This window comes from Megachile rotundata, chromosome 2 (assembly GCF_050947335.1).
Source record: "Megachile rotundata isolate GNS110a chromosome 2, iyMegRotu1, whole genome shotgun sequence".
NCBI lineage: Eukaryota > Metazoa > Arthropoda > Insecta > Hymenoptera > Megachilidae > Megachile > Megachile rotundata.
In genome coordinates, this window is record NC_134984.1 from 15,331,244 (window position 1) to 15,349,968 (window position 18,725).

Here is an 18,725-nt window from a genome sequence, read left to right on the forward strand (position 1 = left end):
GTAAAGTAGCTAAAACATCAATTTTTGTCCATAATAAAAGATAACCATATTGTTGCTATAAAATACCTTAACCATCACCAAAATTGAGAAAAAAAATATAACATACTAAAATACCTAAAAACCATCAATTTTAAAAGAGACATCAAACCAACTCTTTTAAATATATATTTCAGAAATAATTGTTGAGTCTTAACAGAATAAAGACATTAAAAACTCGAGATAAAATCGGAAGCAGAATAAAAATAATTGACAAGCGTTATCGTTTTCGGTAACAAGTTTTTGCCTCCGTATAAAACGCATGGCCTCGGGAGTCGCGGGTGAAAAATTTGTGCATCAAAACTGCTGTCGCTTTATTCGAGCCGGCGATAAATAAGCGAACAACGGGCTGCGCCCGTTTTTCTTGGGCTGCTCGTTAAAAACGAGAGTTTCCCCGATAATTAAACGGTTATTTTGCGTCCGTAGTTAATTAGCAACGCGATATAAACGAAGATGAACAAAAACGTTCATGAATATCCCACTTTAATATAGTTTCTCTCGTCGAAACTTATGTAATGTTTCTTCCGCGAGAGCGGTTCTTTTGTCGCGAAATAAACGGCTAAGTTGAGTGCTTTTTCAAACATTTTTAAGGAGTTCGAAACTGTTTGGTGCGACAAACTGTTTGGGATATCAAATAGAGATATCTACAGGGTGGTTCAAAATTAATGCACTTTTAATTACAAATTTTATTGTTATAAAATTACTTTGAAGATGTTTCAATCATATGAATATAAGAGCATATGTGTACATAAAATTTTGTGTGAAGTATTGGATCATACCAGTACAGGTTCTTTAAAAAAAATTATTTCTTTGTGTTAAAAAATTATTTAAGAAACAACGATGTGGTCAAGTAATAACTTTTCCATCCACCCACTTCCATCAGTTGTTCCACATGAATACTAATAAAAATCACACGGAAACTTGCTCTACAACCCGTTCGAACAAGGTCAAAGTTGCATGCACCGTTTTAACGGGACGCGTGCAAGCGTATAAACACTGTCGGGAAATTTTGTGAAGCATCGTAAGCGGCTCGCGTGCAATTATTACTCGCGAGACTCGAAGTTTGACGAACTTTGTATCGCGAGGATACGGATGCGGCTGGTCGTGCGAAGGGTCGTTTAGGGCCCGTCGAAACGAACGGTCGCTACGGGAGGCGTCGTGTCTCTCGCGACGAACTTTCTCTCGACGAACATCCTCGTCGAGGCAGCTTTCGCATAACTCGTTTGTTGCCTCGCGACCAACTTCACGGGATGTATAATATTGTTGCGACACTATGAAAATCCCTTAGGATTAAACTCGAGTACTTATTGACCTCGAGCATTTATTATTCTGTACCGTCTGTCTGACGAAGACATTTTGAATTATAACGAACGACTTCGTGTACGTTTAATGGTACAAATACGATTCTGAAATGTTACGTTTGATAGCTGATTTTGGACTGAAGTATACTTTCTAATTTTTTACGTGGAAAGGGCGGACATACATACGTTTGTAGTTGGACAGATGCAAGGATATTTTACCTTTCACTCTTAATTATTTGATCCTCAAAATTTCCTTTCGACCGCGATCAAATTCGTTTAATGTTACCAATGCAATTCTGAAATGTTACGTTTATAAACCATGATAGCTGATTTTAGACTGAAGTATGCTTTCTAATTTTTTACGTGGAAAGGTCACACATACATACGTTTGTAGTTGGACAGATGCAAGGATATTTTATCCTTCACTCTTAATTATTTGCTCCTCAAAATTTCCTTTCGTCCGTAATTAAATTCGCAGTCATAATTGGCACAATGAAAACTGACGTTTAACCAGACAACAGAGATTACTAAGGACAAGTATTTAATCATTTAACCTCATCTTTTAATATTAATGTTTCCTCGAGAGTGCCTTTCATAATTAATTCAACCGAATTTCAGCCCCGACAGTCAACATATTAAATTGGAAGTCTTTTAATCGATTTAAAGTGGAAATAAATGATTCCTGCAGCCGTGATTCAATTTATTGTCAAGAATCGTTTTCTTGCAGCGTCGATAACGAGAAAGCGTGAAGTGGTTTCGGATAATCCATCTCTCCATCTCATTTCGTTCTTTCATCGCGAAACTTCGCTCCGGCGAGCACGCACAATGCGTCAGCGCTCGCAAGTAGTACGACCGACCATATAGTCAGACAGAGCGTGTTGCCGCCTCCATTCCACCGGGGCCCGTTGTTTATCGCCGTCGCGACGACGGGCCACGCAAAATCGCGCGACAGTTTCAGAGTTTCTTCTTCCGACGAAACAATGCCACCAGCTACGCGTAACCACCCCTCGAGAGTTCATTCGCTACACCCTCCTCATACCCCTTTCGCGAATGCTTTACGCTTTTCGTCGCTTATCGTGGCTCACCTGCGACACTCGCCAAAGAATATTCGTTCCACGTCTCATTTTTTAAGTCTTACAACACCTTCGTCTGCTGGGACCCTTATTTCCATATTATTGTCTGACTTGGAATAATTATAAACGGCTCTTCTTACGAACAACGCGGTGTTGAGGTTATTTGAGGAGTTTTTTCTTTCTTCATATTTTTCTAATTTTTTATTGCTAAATGGGAGTTTTCTTTTCCTGCCAATTCTCTCATAGGTTCACCGAATTTCTTACTAATTTTTTACTTTTAAATCATGTGTTATTATACGTATAAGGTATTTGGGCTATTCTGATCTGCATATACAGAAACAATTTTTTTTTCTGCAAATTTGTTTTTAGTAAAATGTGAAAAGGATTTTTGAAAGGAATTCAGTCAAGGAATTTTCTTGGTGCTTTTCTTATAAATTGTTCTCTGAATTGCTTACAATTTTTTTATTCATAAGTCTTGTATTGTCAAATGAGGTATTTGTGGTATTCTTATCTTGCATAAGAAGAAATAATATTGTTTTCTTCCTGCAAATTTTTGTTCAGCAAGATGTGAGTTCAGTTAAGAAGTTCTCTTGGTACTTTTCTTATAAGCTGTTCATTGAATTGCTTACAATTTTTTCTGGTTCATAAATTATGTATTATCATATGAGATATTTATGGTATTCTTATCTGCATGAAAAGAAATAATTATTTTCTTCTTGCAAATTTTTGTTCAGCAAGATGTGAGTTCAGTTAAGAAAATTTTTTGGTACTTTTCATATAAGCCATTCACTGAATTGCCTACAATTTTTTTATTCATAAATCTTGTACTATTATAGGAAGTACGTATGGTACTCTTATCTGTGTAAAATCTAATAATTGTTTTCTTTTTGTAAATTTTTATGTAGCAATATATAAATTTGTTCAATGATTTTGCTTAGTAATTTTGTTACAGGGTCTTCATTTAATGGCTCACTATTTTTTGCTTCATAAATGTTTTTTCAAATAAATAATTTTTTTTCTGCAAACTTCTTTCAGCAACATCCCTGAACGAATTTTCTCAGCCATTCTGTAAGATATTCATTGAATTATTTACTACTTTTGCATGCATAATATTATACAATTTATTCAGCATTGAACGTATAATATAAAAAATGTACTCATTAGTGTCGACAAGTGTTGTGACAGGTGTAATGAAAATATAATTACGAGAATCTTGATAAGTAGTAAGAAAGCGATGGTATTATATCCATTCCATCTGTTAGATAAGGGGTTAACGCGTTCCCTTTGGCGCGAAACTTTCTGAACCGTTCCTTTTACTCTTTCAGTCGGCGCGTAAATCCCGAGTGGTCGTTCAAGATTTGTTTTCAAGCTCGAAAGGCGTGAAAAGGCTGAGAAAACGAAACACAACTCTTTTGTCGACCGCTGAATGCACGCCTTTTCCTCGCCGATACCCGACGCCCCTCGACGCGAAGCTGCACGCGCGGCCAAATAAATTGCTGGCTTGCTGTCTCGGTTTTTACAATTTCATGCTTTCTGGCCAACACGCTGACGCGTGCACTCGTACACGGCTCACAAAGGAAGTCCCTCACCTTTTTTCCCTCCCCGTGCCTCAGGTGTTTGACCGCTCGAGGATTTCTTCCAGAGAAACTTGAGCACGAAACCGCCAGCAGAATCTTACGGGATTGCAAGATGATTCTTTTCGTCTTACGGATTATAACTTCTTTCCTCGACCAGAGAAATACCATTTCTTTTCAATTTCTTTCTCGGAGGATACATTAAATATTAAACTACAACAATTTTATACTTCTACAAATGATTTTAAATTAGGAGGTAATGGTAAAAATCATTTTAATTAGAGGGTAACAGAGGACAAAATACTTGTGGATAAAACATGTTCAAATAGTAATAACATTTATTCTGTGTTATACATGTTAGCATTAGGTTTATTGTCGTTCGATAAAAATTATTTTAATTAGCACAGGGTAACAGAGGGTAAAGTAGTTGATAAAATATGTTCAAATATTAATAAGAATTATTCTGTGTTATACATGTTAACATTAGGTTTATTGTCGTTCGATGTGCAGCTGCTTTTAGCTTGAAAAAAATGCAGCGATAAATACAAGGGGTGTATACAAGGGGTAAAATGATTTTAATAAAAACCTAAATACAAGCTTCCAAATTTTGCTGAAAACCTAAATGAAAACATTTAAATTTCACTGAAGACATCTATTAATTATTACAATAATCTAAAGAGAATATTTTCTGTGACTTCAAATAAAAAATTTAAGATACGCCATTTTGACTCCAAACCCAGCTCCAAACCTTGAGTTGCAAACTAAGTGTTAATAGAGTACAAATATTAACTTGAAAGATATTAAAGTAATACAGTTTGGTGAAATATCTGAGAATTTGGATGGTTATCAAGAATTTCATTTTCATAGATGTTTCTTGCCCGACAGTCCTAGGGTGCCTCGCGTTTAGCGCTCGATTGCGGTAACAGATTGTGGTAATGTTTATAAGCCTAGAGTAGCTCGAAAGAGCATAGTGCTCTCGCCACGCTGCAATAACATTTACCACAAACTTTTACTACGGCTCGAATGTTCCTCCCTTGTTCCCGTCCTAACCCAGCCACTATGTTCTAACAATTGCCGTTACAGTCGCAATGGCACGCTTTACTGCCCGCGGAGGTGTAACTTGATACAATAACGCCCGTTCCGCGTCGTTTAGCCCGCCAGCAAGCCGACTTATATCGACACCGTTGAGAACCTATGAAAAACACCGATTTCTTCAGAGGAAGTCTCTTGGATAAATATTGTTTACCCCTGAGACTTCACAAATCTGACTTTTTGCATGAAGATCGAGTTTTTGATGCAAAGTATAATTTTTGTAAAAGACAAATTTTATACTGAAATGTAATGTTCAACTAAAACTTCAATTTTCTTATTTTTATATGAAAGACAAATTTTATACTGAAATGTAATGTTCAAGTAAAACTTCAATGTTCTTATTTTCAAATGAAAGACAAATTTTATACTGAAATGTAATGTTCAACTAAAACTTTAATGTTCTTTATTTATCTGCACAATTAGGTAGCACATTTGCCCAAAAAATTGTAGGTAAATTAACGAATAAGAAGATTTGTATCAGATGAGAAAATTTGTACTTGTATTAGAATTATGAGGTTCTCCAAAAAATTATAGGTTAGGGTTGACTCGATCGGTGTCGAAAATGCCTACTTTCGTAAATTATCCAATAAGAAGATTTGTATTAAATGAGAATATTTGTATTTGTCTTAGAATGATGAGGACCCTCAAAAAATTATAGGTTAGGGTTAATTCGATCGGTGTCGAAAATGCTTACATTCGTAAATTATCCAATAAGAAGATTTGTATTAAATGAGAATATTTGTATTTGTCTTAGAACGATGTGGTCCCCCAAAAAAATTATATATTAAAGTTAACTTAATCGGTGTCGAAAATGCTACATTCGTAAATTAACAAATAAGACGATTTGTATGAAATGAGAATATTTGTATTTGTCTTAGAACGATGAGGTCCCCTAAAAAATTATAGGTTAGGATTAACTCGATCTGTGTAAAAAATGCCTACATTCGTAAAACAACGAATAGAAGAAGGAGAAGAAGATTTGTATTAAACGAGAATATTTCTATTTGTCTTAGAACGACGAGGTCCCCCAAAAAATTATAGATTAAAGTTAGCTCAAACCGTGTCAAAAAAGCCTACATTCATAAATGAACGAACGAGATTAGACGAGAATACTTGTATTAGAACGATAATTATCGTTAATAGGGGTAATCGAGTGGCAGGTATTAAGTTGATAGAAACGACGATGATGAAGGGGACGGAAGAAGGGTTTCCGGTAGAAGATCTCATAGTCGCAGGTGATAAACCAAGGATTAAGCACCTGATGCGATAATACCAGCACAGTCCGGCGGGTCCGGCACGGTATGGGGAGAAAGCTTGCGGTTTACCACCACCGTGAGGTTGCGAGCTCGTATGACGGACAAAGGACGACAATTACAACCCTGCCAGCCACGTCAGGGTTTCATATAGCAGCGAACTGCTGATGGCGGGTCAGCTGCCCGTTTTGCTAGGCGCGCGTACATTCTAACGGCTCGTAAATCCTCGAACGATGGAACACCCTGCGCTGATTCTCGCGGAAATTCGAACGAACGCGATAATAACTCACCATTCGATATGGGGAAGATTGATTTAAGGGAAAAAAACGCCGGTTTTTTACCTATGGCCGGGCTCGATAAAATTTGGGAATTACAATTTTTGACGGTTGTAACTTGTCTGTACGTTCTTCTTTCGGGTTTTTTTATTAATACTTTGTTCAGGGGATGTTCGATGCCATTTTACATTAAGTATGATGTATGAGGGAGGAAAATAGAATTTGTATAATTTTTTTTCGTCTTAAGAGCATTTTAATAATTTCTGATTCTCAAAATAATGTTTGTAGAATTATAAAATAATAGTATACGTAGGGGATGATACGATAGATATATGAGGGATGGAACAAGCAGGAATTTGTACAATTTTTGTTCATCTTGACAAGAGCTTCTTAATTTCTGCACCTCAAAATAATGTGTGTAAGAGATATGATAATATACAAAATAAAATATTAATATACATAAGGATTATACGATAGATATAATAAGGGTTGAAACATGAAGTAATTTTTAAATTATTCATCCTGACAAAATCATCTCAATAATTTATGCATCTCTAAATGATATAATATAAGAGATAAAATAATAATATACATGAGGATTATACAATAAATACATAAGGGATGAAGCATGAAGTAATTTATAAAATTATTCATCCTGACAAAATCATCTCAATAATTTATGCATCTCTAAATAATATAATATAAGAGATAAAATACTGATATACATGAGGGATGATACGATAGATACATAAGGGTTGAAACATGAAGTAATTTATAAAATTATTCATCCTGACAAAATTATCTTAACAATTTATGCATCTCTGAATGATATAATATAAGAGATAAAATAATGATATATAAGAGGGATGATACAATAAATACATAAGGGATGAAACATAAAGTAATTTATACAACTATTCATCTCGACAAAAGCATCTCAACAATTTCTGTAAACCCAATGCTAAATCGTTGAACCTCAACAAATTGAAATACAAAGCCTGATATCATCCCTCCATTTTTAGGTTAGGTCGAGAGGTGCATATTTTTATTCGCATACAGTTATTGATTTACCTCAACAAAAGCATGCTAACAATTTCTATAAACCAATCGTTAAATTATTAAACCCGATCAAATCGAAATACAAAGTTTACCTCTGTATTTTTAGGTTAGAATCTTTTAATTTGCTATATCGTTGATATCAGTATTACCAATTCATTTCTCATGCATTTTTACAAAATTCAAGTCGATATTTCGACGAGAAATAATAAATAACCTTTCAATATCGAACAAAAACATTTATGAATAATAGAATGTAAAAAAATCTCGAGTAAAAGCATGAATAATGAAAACGATGAATAAATAAGATAACAGATGAATATTTGAAATAAATTATCAAGACATTCGAAACTTATAAATTTGGAAGACAAATTATTCACGGTGTTCGAATACCATAACCTGGTTGGAAATAATGTGCCCCAGCGAAAATCAATACCGAACGGCCTAATATTTCGTTTTCAGTTTCATCGTTCAAAAGGTTTTTGCGATTAGCGTCTGCCGTTGCGAAAACGTTTTATATTATCCTCGGAGGTTTTTTCGAGGCGAAATGTAGCGAAATTTAGCAGGGAACTCGAACTGGCCTGGTATCGCCGTGGAAATTGCAGCGCACCGTAAGCTGAGTTACGCGTTCTCGCACAGGTTAGCGAAGAACGAGTTGGCGGGCTCGCGTTTTTCCCTTCTAACTGTTTTCTCTCGATGCACTTCTCAGCTGGCATAAATACACCGGCGAAAAGCGTCTACCAAATGTTGCTGGTATTATGAAAACCCATAAACTAGCGTTCCGCTCGGTTTTCCGCTCGAAATCTACCGATCGATAGACGGTTGTATGTGAACCGTTTTAAACGTCGCTGCGTTTCGTGGCTGTAATTCTACACGTGACCTCGACCGTAAAATATGTAAAACAAGGTCCGTGTTCCGTGAATTATTTTGAGGAACCTTTAACGTATAAATTCTGGACGACGTATCAATTTCCGCGGGGGAATTTCGCTCGATATTTTAATGGAAACCATTTTATTCGTCCGTTGGCAAACAATTTTATCGAATAATCAAAAATTCATCCGATCGAAGAAACGCGGTACAAATAATATCGGCACCCGGGGTTATTAATCGGACTCCGCCATTTTGTTCACCGCGTTAAATATACGCGTAAGAGGTTTTTTAGGCGCTCCGAACAATTAGAATGGAAAAAGGTGATAAAACGGGGTATCAAGCGCAGACAGAAACGAAACAAAAAGGACCGAGTGTATTTCCGGGGATCGATCGACGAACAGCTGCCGATACATCGCAGCTTCGTCGCGCACGTTCGAGCTGTTCGCTCGTTGTTGTCATAACGTCGGTCGTGCGTACAGAGGCGGTGGAATCGCTATTGAATCGGCGAAAAAATAGCGAGGCGAGTTACACGCATCGCGAGCCGCGACTTTGTGATACCGCCCCATCGACCACCTGCGACATTTCGATCACTCCATTGTCCTCGTTGAAAATCTCCTATTTTTTATTCTATTTTATTCGCGCTCGGCAGCCAAAGGATAAATTGCGATATCGATATTTCCATGGGTGATGGATACATTTTACTCTTTTTGCAATTATTACGTCATTGTTACGGTGTTAGAACAGGAAGCTTTTTATCGAGTTGGAGTAAATTTTCTTTAAGTTGTCTCAAGTTTCAACTGCATCGATAGTTTTATGTGACGAATTTTTTTTGAGGACTTTTTTGAAGGTCCTCAAAAAATGTGCTTTTCAGTGTCCTCTGATATTTATTGAAGTTTCTTTATGTAAAATATTCAGTCATTTTATTTTACTATTTTTTATTATATGAACTTGACATGTGTTCAACAAGTAATTTGAAAAAATCGAATTTATTTTTCAACAAGGATTTTAGCAATTTGCTAAAATTCAGTTCAGTTTTCAAACAATTAACAAGATAATTTGCAAAAATCTAGTTGAGTTTTCAAGGAGCTAATTCAACAAAATAATTTGCAAAATATATTAGTACATTCTGTACCAGTTTATAATAATTAATGAACTCATTCATCTGCAGTTGTATCAGAGGAAAATGTTACATGTTTCATCGTTAACAGTTTTGAAGAAATTTCTGTATTTACCGGGTCTAAAAAGTAGTTTCGTAGAGAAGAAAAAGATACTCACTCATTTCCGGAATTCTGGTATCGTGACCGACTAGAAGCTGGGCCGCGAGCGAGGCCCGGTGTCCGGAAGTGCTCTCAGCCACGCACTCGTATCTTCCGCTGTCCTCAGGCTTTGCGGACGATATCACCACTTTCGATCTTCGTCTGTGAACAAGTAATAATTAATTAGATTTGATTAATCTACCTTAGAAAATATGTAGAATTGCATAAAATTTCTTTTGTTACTAATACATGAATTTATAGAATAAATAATAATTGGTCGAAACAACTTATCAATATTTTATGAGATAACATGAATGACTTATTTTGTAAGATACAGGTAAGACGATATGAAAATTGCAACTGCGTTGAAGTAGATAAAATAAAATTTCCTTATACAATTTTTTTACACCTAATTGTAAAGAGTAGTGAACTTTCACTAACATCATCATAAACTCTCAATAAACTAAATAAAAAAATTATCAAAAATAAAAAGTAACAAAATATCAGAAATGATACGAAAACCGCCTAAACAGTGAAATCCCCAAAATTAAATTGACCCTATTTCTTTTCATAAATCATAGTTAATTCGAATTTGCAGAGAACGCGGATGAAATATCATTTCAATTATATTTTGATTAACAGGTCTTTGTCTACCCACGAATGCCATTAGCCCCGTAGTAGGAGTCACAATGGGGTAGTAATTTCCTTCGGCGGTATTCAAACAAGTAACAAACAAATAATTGATGGAATTCCGACAACAGACTTGTAATTGTAACACAACGGATTGATAATTGCGCCGTTTGGCAAAGAAACAATTTGCGCGAGATAATCTAATGTGGGTCGGATAGAAGCGCGTCGAAAAGCGGGTTATCCCGTTTATTATCTTTTCAACGAGTACACAGCACTCGAGGATGGTTCGGCTCCAAGTCTCGGGATAAGATTCCGCGAAAGTTCGGGCAAACAGCAAGTTTTGCCTGCATCCGTGGGTACGGAAGGCTGGGACTGAAATTTCTGGACTTCTGTCCGGGGAAAACTCGTTTTTCCGTGCGAAGAAGCCGAAACTTCCAGCCGACGTTCGCGAACTTGCCCCCACCTGCCGCAGAGACGCCGGCAAATTTAATAACTTTTCGAACGTCGCGGATTACCGGCGAACGAAATTCCGGCGTAACTCAAATATCGATGACGATCGATGCGGGCTGCAAGTTCGCGCTGCCGTTTCCTTCCGTTTCTTCATTGCATTATGTCAGAAATTTCCTGAATCAGGTCTCGCGTTTCCTTTAGCCCCAGATTTAGCGGTAAATAAAATTGTTCCCCGCAATATTGAACCGATCGATTGGAAATATTGGAACGACACTCGTCGAGTGGAACTCGATCTTGCGCCTCAGTTTTGACGCGCCCTGTATAATTAGGGAGTTGGCTCTCTTTCGTGCGCTGCATGTCTTTGATGTCGTTAAATGAACGAGAAAATTAGCTCGCGGGTTTCGAGCTAAATTCGAGCTCCTGCGCGGCAAACATCGCGTTGCTCGTCCTATATTCATCGCGCGCCCCCTGCCCCGCAATCGGCCTCGTATATACATACATTTATGTAAACACACGGTCCGTAGGCGCGCAACGGCAGTCTCGGTTAAGACCGCATAAAAGGGCCATAAAGGTCGGTTGTAAAGGGAAAAACTTGGACTTAATCCCGTGGCGCGAGCGCGCAAATTGTGTTCCAGGCTGCTCTTCGCTTTCATTACCTTTAACTCCATCGCCCTGTTTCAGCTTCCACCTGAGAGGGCAATTACCTCGTTCCCCTCTTACCAACCCCCTCTCGACCTCCCCCCGGTTTCGACGGACGATCTCTCAATTCTTTCGATTTGCTACGGGGCTCTCGCGAGTTAAAAGTTTCCTGCTGTTGAAATCTCCGCTCGAATTTCGCTACGGAGAACTTTGTTGGCCGGTTAGGAAATGGCCGATCGTAGCCGAGAAATAACTTGATTCAATTTTCGCGATAACTCCGGAGAGGTGGGATCAATGGGATTCTTTTGGGGCGCCGATTAAACGTTGCTCAACGGACCCGAAGCAATTCACCGTCCTGAAAATCATTCGCTTTCTATGGATTTATCAGATGTTTGGAGACCGATTATATTTATGATATTCGCATAGAAAAATATTTATTAATCACGGGGCTACAAGCTACAGCTTTTCTCTCAAAAATTAGACATCAATTTTTTAATCCAATTTATCTAATATTGGACCAAAAGTTATCTGTGATTCTTTCATTTAATATACCGCGTTACGAGTGCGTCATGAATTCGTCTGAGTGCGTCATGAGTGCGTCACGCATGCGATCGAATCCGTCATGAGTGTGTCGCGTATGCGTCTCAGTGTGTTATGAGTGCGTTACGAATGCGACTGAATACGTCACGAGTGTGTCACGAATGCGACTGAGTGCGTCACGAATGCGATTGAGTGCGTGTCAGTGCGTCATGAGTGCGTCACTAATGCAAGCGAGTGCGTCACGAGTGCGACTGAATGCGTCACGAGTGCGTCACGCATGCGATTGAATCCGTCATGAGTGCGTCACGTATGCGTCTCAGTGCGTCATGAGTGCGTCACGAATGCGACTGAGTGCGTCATGAGTGCGTCACGCATGCGATTGAATCCGTCATGAGTGCGTCACGTATGCGTCTCAGTGCGTCATGAGTGCGTCATGAGTGCGTCACGAACGCGACTGAATACGTCATGAGTGTGTCACGAATGCGACTGAGTGCGTCACGAGTGCGACACAAATGCGACTGAGTGCGTCACACATGCGTCTCAGTGCGTCGTGAGTGCGTCACGTATGCGTGACGATATCACAATGGTTTAACTTTCAATTTACTCGCGTCGAAAGAACGAAATAAATTCTCCGAGTGAAAATTTCAACCCCTAATTACAATTAAGGTTGTAACTGAAAAAGAGTCGGTTTCTCCAGCGAACAGTCATGAAAATTAATAGAGCAACTTATCTTACCAGAGAAGAGACACTATCGTCAGAGGGTAAAAGTCGAAGATCCACCCTTAAAATCGTATCCGACTGATTTACGATCAAGCTTCCGTTCTCCTCGGTCCGTTAACCTTCCTCCAGGTATAGCCGGACCGGTTGGATTTCAGAGTAATACAAGGCCATCGGGAACTGGGCTTGACAAATGGCGCAAAGGAGACAAAGGGTCATCGCAGCCAGCCGAATCGTTTCCAATTTAAGAAGGCCATCACAGGAAAAAGGAACTCACGTTTTGCTTGGCGATCGAACGTGCCACGATCTTGAATTTCTATTCGAACACGATCAACTTCTTTCGCTCGATTCAACGAATTCGTATGTATCGACCCAGTTCCAGACACCTCTTCTTTGTCGTTAATCGTTCACGTTCGCGAGAATCATTTCGTGAAACACTATAGAGCCCTCCAGGTAAATTACTCGTCGATCCAGCCTCGATTTTACGACGGGTCTTTTGACGCTCGCTGTTTACTCGACGCTTTTCAAACAGCGACGATCGAACTGACAAGATTTCGACAACGGGGTTAACAGCTCTTTCTGTCGATTCCGTTGTACCGGGAATACGATCCAATGTCGATTGTCAGTTTTTCATTTTGCGAACAGAGAACGGGGGTTTGAAAGGTTATGACTTTTGCTGTTTCGCTTTTTAATTGTATTTGGCAGTCGAATTGATTGGGACCTGTTCACTTTTTCTGCGAATCTTTCTCCTGCTCTTTGAATAGGCACGATCAAATTTTTTTACGCTTTTATTTTATAAGTTGTATTTACTTTTGTCTTCTATGAGAATGTATTCATGAAGCTCATATCATATGTCGTATATCACATGTGTATCATATATCATATGTTACACATCATGTACTACTTCAACAAATAAAACGATATGCATATAACTTAAAGGCCTCATGACATGTATATGTCATTTATCACATGTGTATCATATATCATATATTATATGTATATTGTACATCATGTGTCACTTCAGTAAATAAAACTACATGCACATAACTTAAGGGGTTCATTACACATATGTATATCGTGTGTCACATATCACATGTGCATCATATATCATATATTATATATTGTACATCATGTGTCACCTCAGTAAATAAAGCTACATTCACATATCTTAAGGGGTTCATTACACATATGTATATCGTATGTCACATATCACATGTGCATCATATACCATATATTATATATTGTACATCATGTGTCACCTCAGTAAATAAAGCTACATTCACATATCTTAAGGGGTTCATTACACATATGTATATCGTATGTCACATATCACATGTGCATCATATACCATATATTATATATTGTACATCATGTGTCACCTCAGTAAATAAAGCTACATTCACATATCTTAAGGGGTTCATTACACATATGTATATCCTATGTCACATACCACATGTGTATCATATATCATATATTACACATCATGTATGACCTCAATAAATAAAACTACATGCAAATAACTTGACGCAAAGCCAAAAATATTTGAACATCTACTTTAAGCAAATTAATTCAAAATGTTCCCACATAATAACAAAAGAGAAAGAACCAACACACATGTAATTTTATAAAAATATTAAAACATGAATGGAAGTAATTACACATTATAAAGATGCATTACAAAGACAATATATTATAAATCTGAGAAGCGTTAATAATTACACAATACATTCGATGTATTTAAACATCCAGGGGGTGAAAGTAGCCAAAGAAAAAGTGTCCCAAAAAGGTTTGCATCGCCGTCAGGTGTCGTAGTTTCGTCGGCCAAAATGTATCCATTGAAAGGGGCAAGAGTGACACCAGGGTAGAAGGTCGAGTGAAAATATTTGCATGGAGGGGGAGGTCGAGTTGCCGCTCAACCTCGTCTGTTCATCCCCTTTAAGCGATCTCGCATACGCGCGTTCCAGAGACACTCGGGACACACAGGAGCGAGAACGGGAAAAAACACGGAGAAAGAGCGTGGAGCGACGAACACCGTGGAAAACGAGAGAAAATAAAAAAGATCGAGGAGGCTTGGGGCGGAAGAGGAGAGAGTCGGAACCGCGCGATGGATCCAGGGAAGGGTTTCTAATTTGGTGCCGTGGCAAAAATCGACACTCTGTCTAGACTACGTATACATGGTGGGTCACCTGATACCATTTTCATTTTACATTGATATCATTATACTCTCTTACACAATTTTGCAAACTCTCCAGTCTTTTATCTCGAGCTAGGTTAGGTACAAGTTTTTTAGGTTACTGTGCATGGAGCTTTGTAATTTTTTAGATTGTGTATTAGATTTTTAGACTTTCAGATTTTTCTAAATATATAGGGTACAGTGTGTACTGATTTTACTGAAAATATTTCAGATTGCAATGTGCACTGGTTTTTCAATTTTTTTAAATTGCAATGTGAGTCCACAAATTACAGTACCAAGTTTGCTAAGTGTACTTTGCTTAGTGTACTGAGTTTTTTAAATTTTCAAAAGTACAAAGTGTACCATGATTTCCAAATATCTAATAGAAGCTATGTAGCCTTCAACCAATATTTAAAATACGAGACTGAAATTAGACAAGTAAAAATTGAAAGTCAAAATAGAGGGTTGAAACGAAGAACTGAGAGGAGAATTAATTCCCTGAATCTTGCACCTGCAGTCATAATCTTTCAACCCTGCTTAAATAAATTCACTTGTAATTTTCTACGTCATCGATTTAATCAAGGTGCACCCTATATGCAAGGTAAAAAAGAATCCCTCAGAAAGAAGTTAAAAACGTGTCTGTAAGACCCGTCTCTTCTGATCCGGAGATTTCTATTTATGTATTCCACCTCGTTCATGTCTCGAGCCGTCTTTCGCACTCTCCTTTCATCTCGTTACCTTTTTTGCGGCTGGTTAATCCCCCTGACCACGAAAAACCTGCGAGCCCTTTGACCTAAAAGGGTGGATTCGATCCACGTACCGGATTTCCTAACTTTCGTGATTTTCGTGGAACCCCTCACTGTCTGCGGGAACACAAGTTTGCGCGAAGAGAAAAGGGTCTAGGTTCGTTGTTGGTGGCGTTCGACGAAAAACCTTGCGGTTTCGCGGTCGAATCTTCCGGCAGACTGCGTTTCTTTGCTCGCGAAATTTCTCTTTTTTAGAAGCATTCTGCGAGACGGAGAATTAAAGCTTTCTGTACGGGAGCTTTGAGAATCTTATGACGCCGTTATATCTCTGACGTGAAATCGTGGAAACGGGGAAATTAGCGGAGAGATAAGAAATTAAGGGAAATAAAAGGGAACTTGAGGTATTTTATCTAAATTATTTTACGCTTTTTGATCTAACCTTAAAGAGAAGACTAGGTTTACGGAACGTGTCGAAATGATATTAGATTCTTTGTTTTTAGTGAGAGAAATTATTAAGATTCTTTGGTTGAGATGTATGCTAACTTTTGTTCACATGAGGAACTGTATGTTCATTTTGGTTGAAATGTTAAATTTTGTCGAGACGAAGAATTGTATAAGTTACTCTACATTTCGTTATACATCCTTCATGTACTTATTTTATTATCCTTATTATTATTGTTTGAACCCTTATTATTTTATCAATATTATTTTTAATCTAAAACTGCACATTGAATCCATAAACACAATATTATACAGAGATATTTAGGTCCAAAGCGTTGCAGAAAATTTCTGTGGTCGCCATTTGTAAAAGATACCTCACCGAAGAGGTTATGTTCTCCTCGTATTAGTCTCACAAACATTCCTATTAATCCACAAGCAATCTATTAATCTACAAAGTATCTATTAATCTATAATCTTGTACAAAAGAACATTTGAAAATTGTAAAACAAGGAAATTAAGGGGTTTCCGTAAGAGGGCACTTTGAGGTGGTTCGAACAGGAAGCCAGTCGTTCGAGTAACTTTGAAAAGCGTTTCCACGAAGGCTTTCGATTATGGCTACTCCGGTATTCCGCAAAGAGGTGGCACCGTTGGTAAGATTAGGCGGTAACTCCAAGGCTTAGTTCGCCTTAGCTTTAAGAATGGATTTTACGACGATCTTAAGTGAATGCAACCCTCGACTTTCCTCTCGAGATAAGTGCGATTCGCGGCAACCAAGGTTCCGAAGTCTTTGCTAGCGTTTCAATAACCCGCCTCGTGATTTACAATCCCCTTTGTTACGATAACAGCCTTGTATTTCGTTTCATCGCGAATCTCATACCTTCGTTATTAATTTATACGGCCCTTATTTATTAACCCTTTGCGAAACTCTATTCGGGTTAGTACAATGTGAAATCCTTTGGCTGCGAGGAAACATTTACTATTCCGAAATGAAATAATAAATTTCATTAATCTTGATGAAACTTTTACGTCAAAAATTGTAGAGTATATGAAATTATAGTGCAATTTTTATTAGCACCTTAAAGTCAGAATTCGAAATTACTCTGTAAAGATTGATGTAGATAATGTAACTCACAGTCTACGAACGGAACAAAAATTCAAAACAAGATTTTACAATTTTAGCTCTTGTAATCCGATTAAACTTAATCTTAGAAATTTTTAACAGTTACTAAAACTACCCTGTTGATAAATTTATCAATTGTGTAAACAAGTGAAAAAAAGTTATAAACAATTACATCAATAATCCTCTGCAGAATGTTTGCACGTAAAATCTTGACCAGTCGAATCACAAAACTAGTTCTGAAATGCAGACATTCGAATCGCCCACACACGGACAATTCCATCACCCGAAAAATGGCGGGTTCTTGAGGAACTGGAGCTTCGAAAAATGAGGAAAAATGGTTGTTTAATATGCTAATAGAGTATCGAATGGTTCGATATTTGTCGTTGACAAATTACAGAGTTTAGGTTCCATATCAGAAGCCTTAGAAAGTCTCGCCGTTGTGCATCGGGGTCTCCATTGAATACGGCTGACTTCCGATTGACCGACAAACGGGAATAGAACGGGATTCCAAATGGCGAACGTCGCTGCGAATGGCTCGCGAGGACTATCGGTCTCTCGTAATGGAAACGGCAGCCTGAAAAAGGGATACACGTCGAAAGGGAGCGTGGCTTTCTTCGTCCCTTTTTCTCCTACCAGACTCTGTTTTTCTTCCATCCTGTAGAAGTAGTTAATGGTTTTCTTTTGGCTGGCTGCCTTGCTGCGTTAATGCTTCTGAGTCTTCCTCTTTCTTCCTCGCACTTTCCCTCTCTTTCCCGCTGTTTCTTTGCTAGCTTCCTTTTACCGCCCCGTGGTTCCACGAAATTCTTCCGGGAACGATTGTATCGACGAGCTTCGTATCGCGGACATCGACACGAATAACCTTTCGAGGACGCTCGATAAGGCTTTCTTCCATTGTCCGATCCTTTAGCCTCTTTTCTGTCGCGCTGCTTTTCCGTTTTTGCTCCGGGCTGACCCGATATGGCAAAGATGCCACCGAAAGCTAAACGAATTTTCCTTTGGATTTTTAACGTACACTAAACTCTGAATTCTTAGTCACCGATCTAAATTTTCATATTATTGCACCAAATGTATCAGTGTATGCATATTATTTTTACAAATTATCTACGTTAAAAATATACATGTATGTACACATATGCGTATACATATGTAGAGGTATGTACACATATGTGTACACACATGTACAGGTATGTATACATATGTATCGATTTTTTAATTGAATAGCGACTATACAATGGTCCTATGTTTTTAAAGAAATCAGTTCAAGCTTAAGATTCAATACACACACAAAAATTATTAAGTCGAAATTTCATTGCCCATGTCACATCATCATAAACTTTTATAAAATTCTTTAACTGACGTTGCAAGACCAACATTTTCAATAAGCTGAAATAAGAAAAATCTTGAAAATACTGATGTTCCAAGAGGAACATCTTCAAAATGCTTTTAACTGATGTTGCAAGACGAACATCTTCAAAATGCTAGT

The 18,725-nt window shown here is 37.8% G+C and overlaps 1 protein-coding gene across 3 annotated transcripts in view; it reads right to left on the reverse strand.

Moving 5' to 3' along the window:
• The window catches only part of vn (membrane-bound neuregulin protein vein), a 320,062-nt gene that overhangs the window by 82,836 nt on the left and 218,501 nt on the right, over positions 1–18,725 (reverse strand). For all 3 annotated transcript variants that reach the window (XR_013041565.1, XR_013041564.1, XM_003704568.3), the window contains exon 3: positions 9,806–9,948. Coding sequence is in view for 1 of the 3 variants with exons in the window: in XM_003704568.3 (XP_003704616.3) it covers positions 9,806–9,948 (143 nt within the window). In the remaining 2 variants the exon portion in view is untranslated. The remainder of the gene's footprint in view (positions 1–9,805; positions 9,949–18,725) is intronic.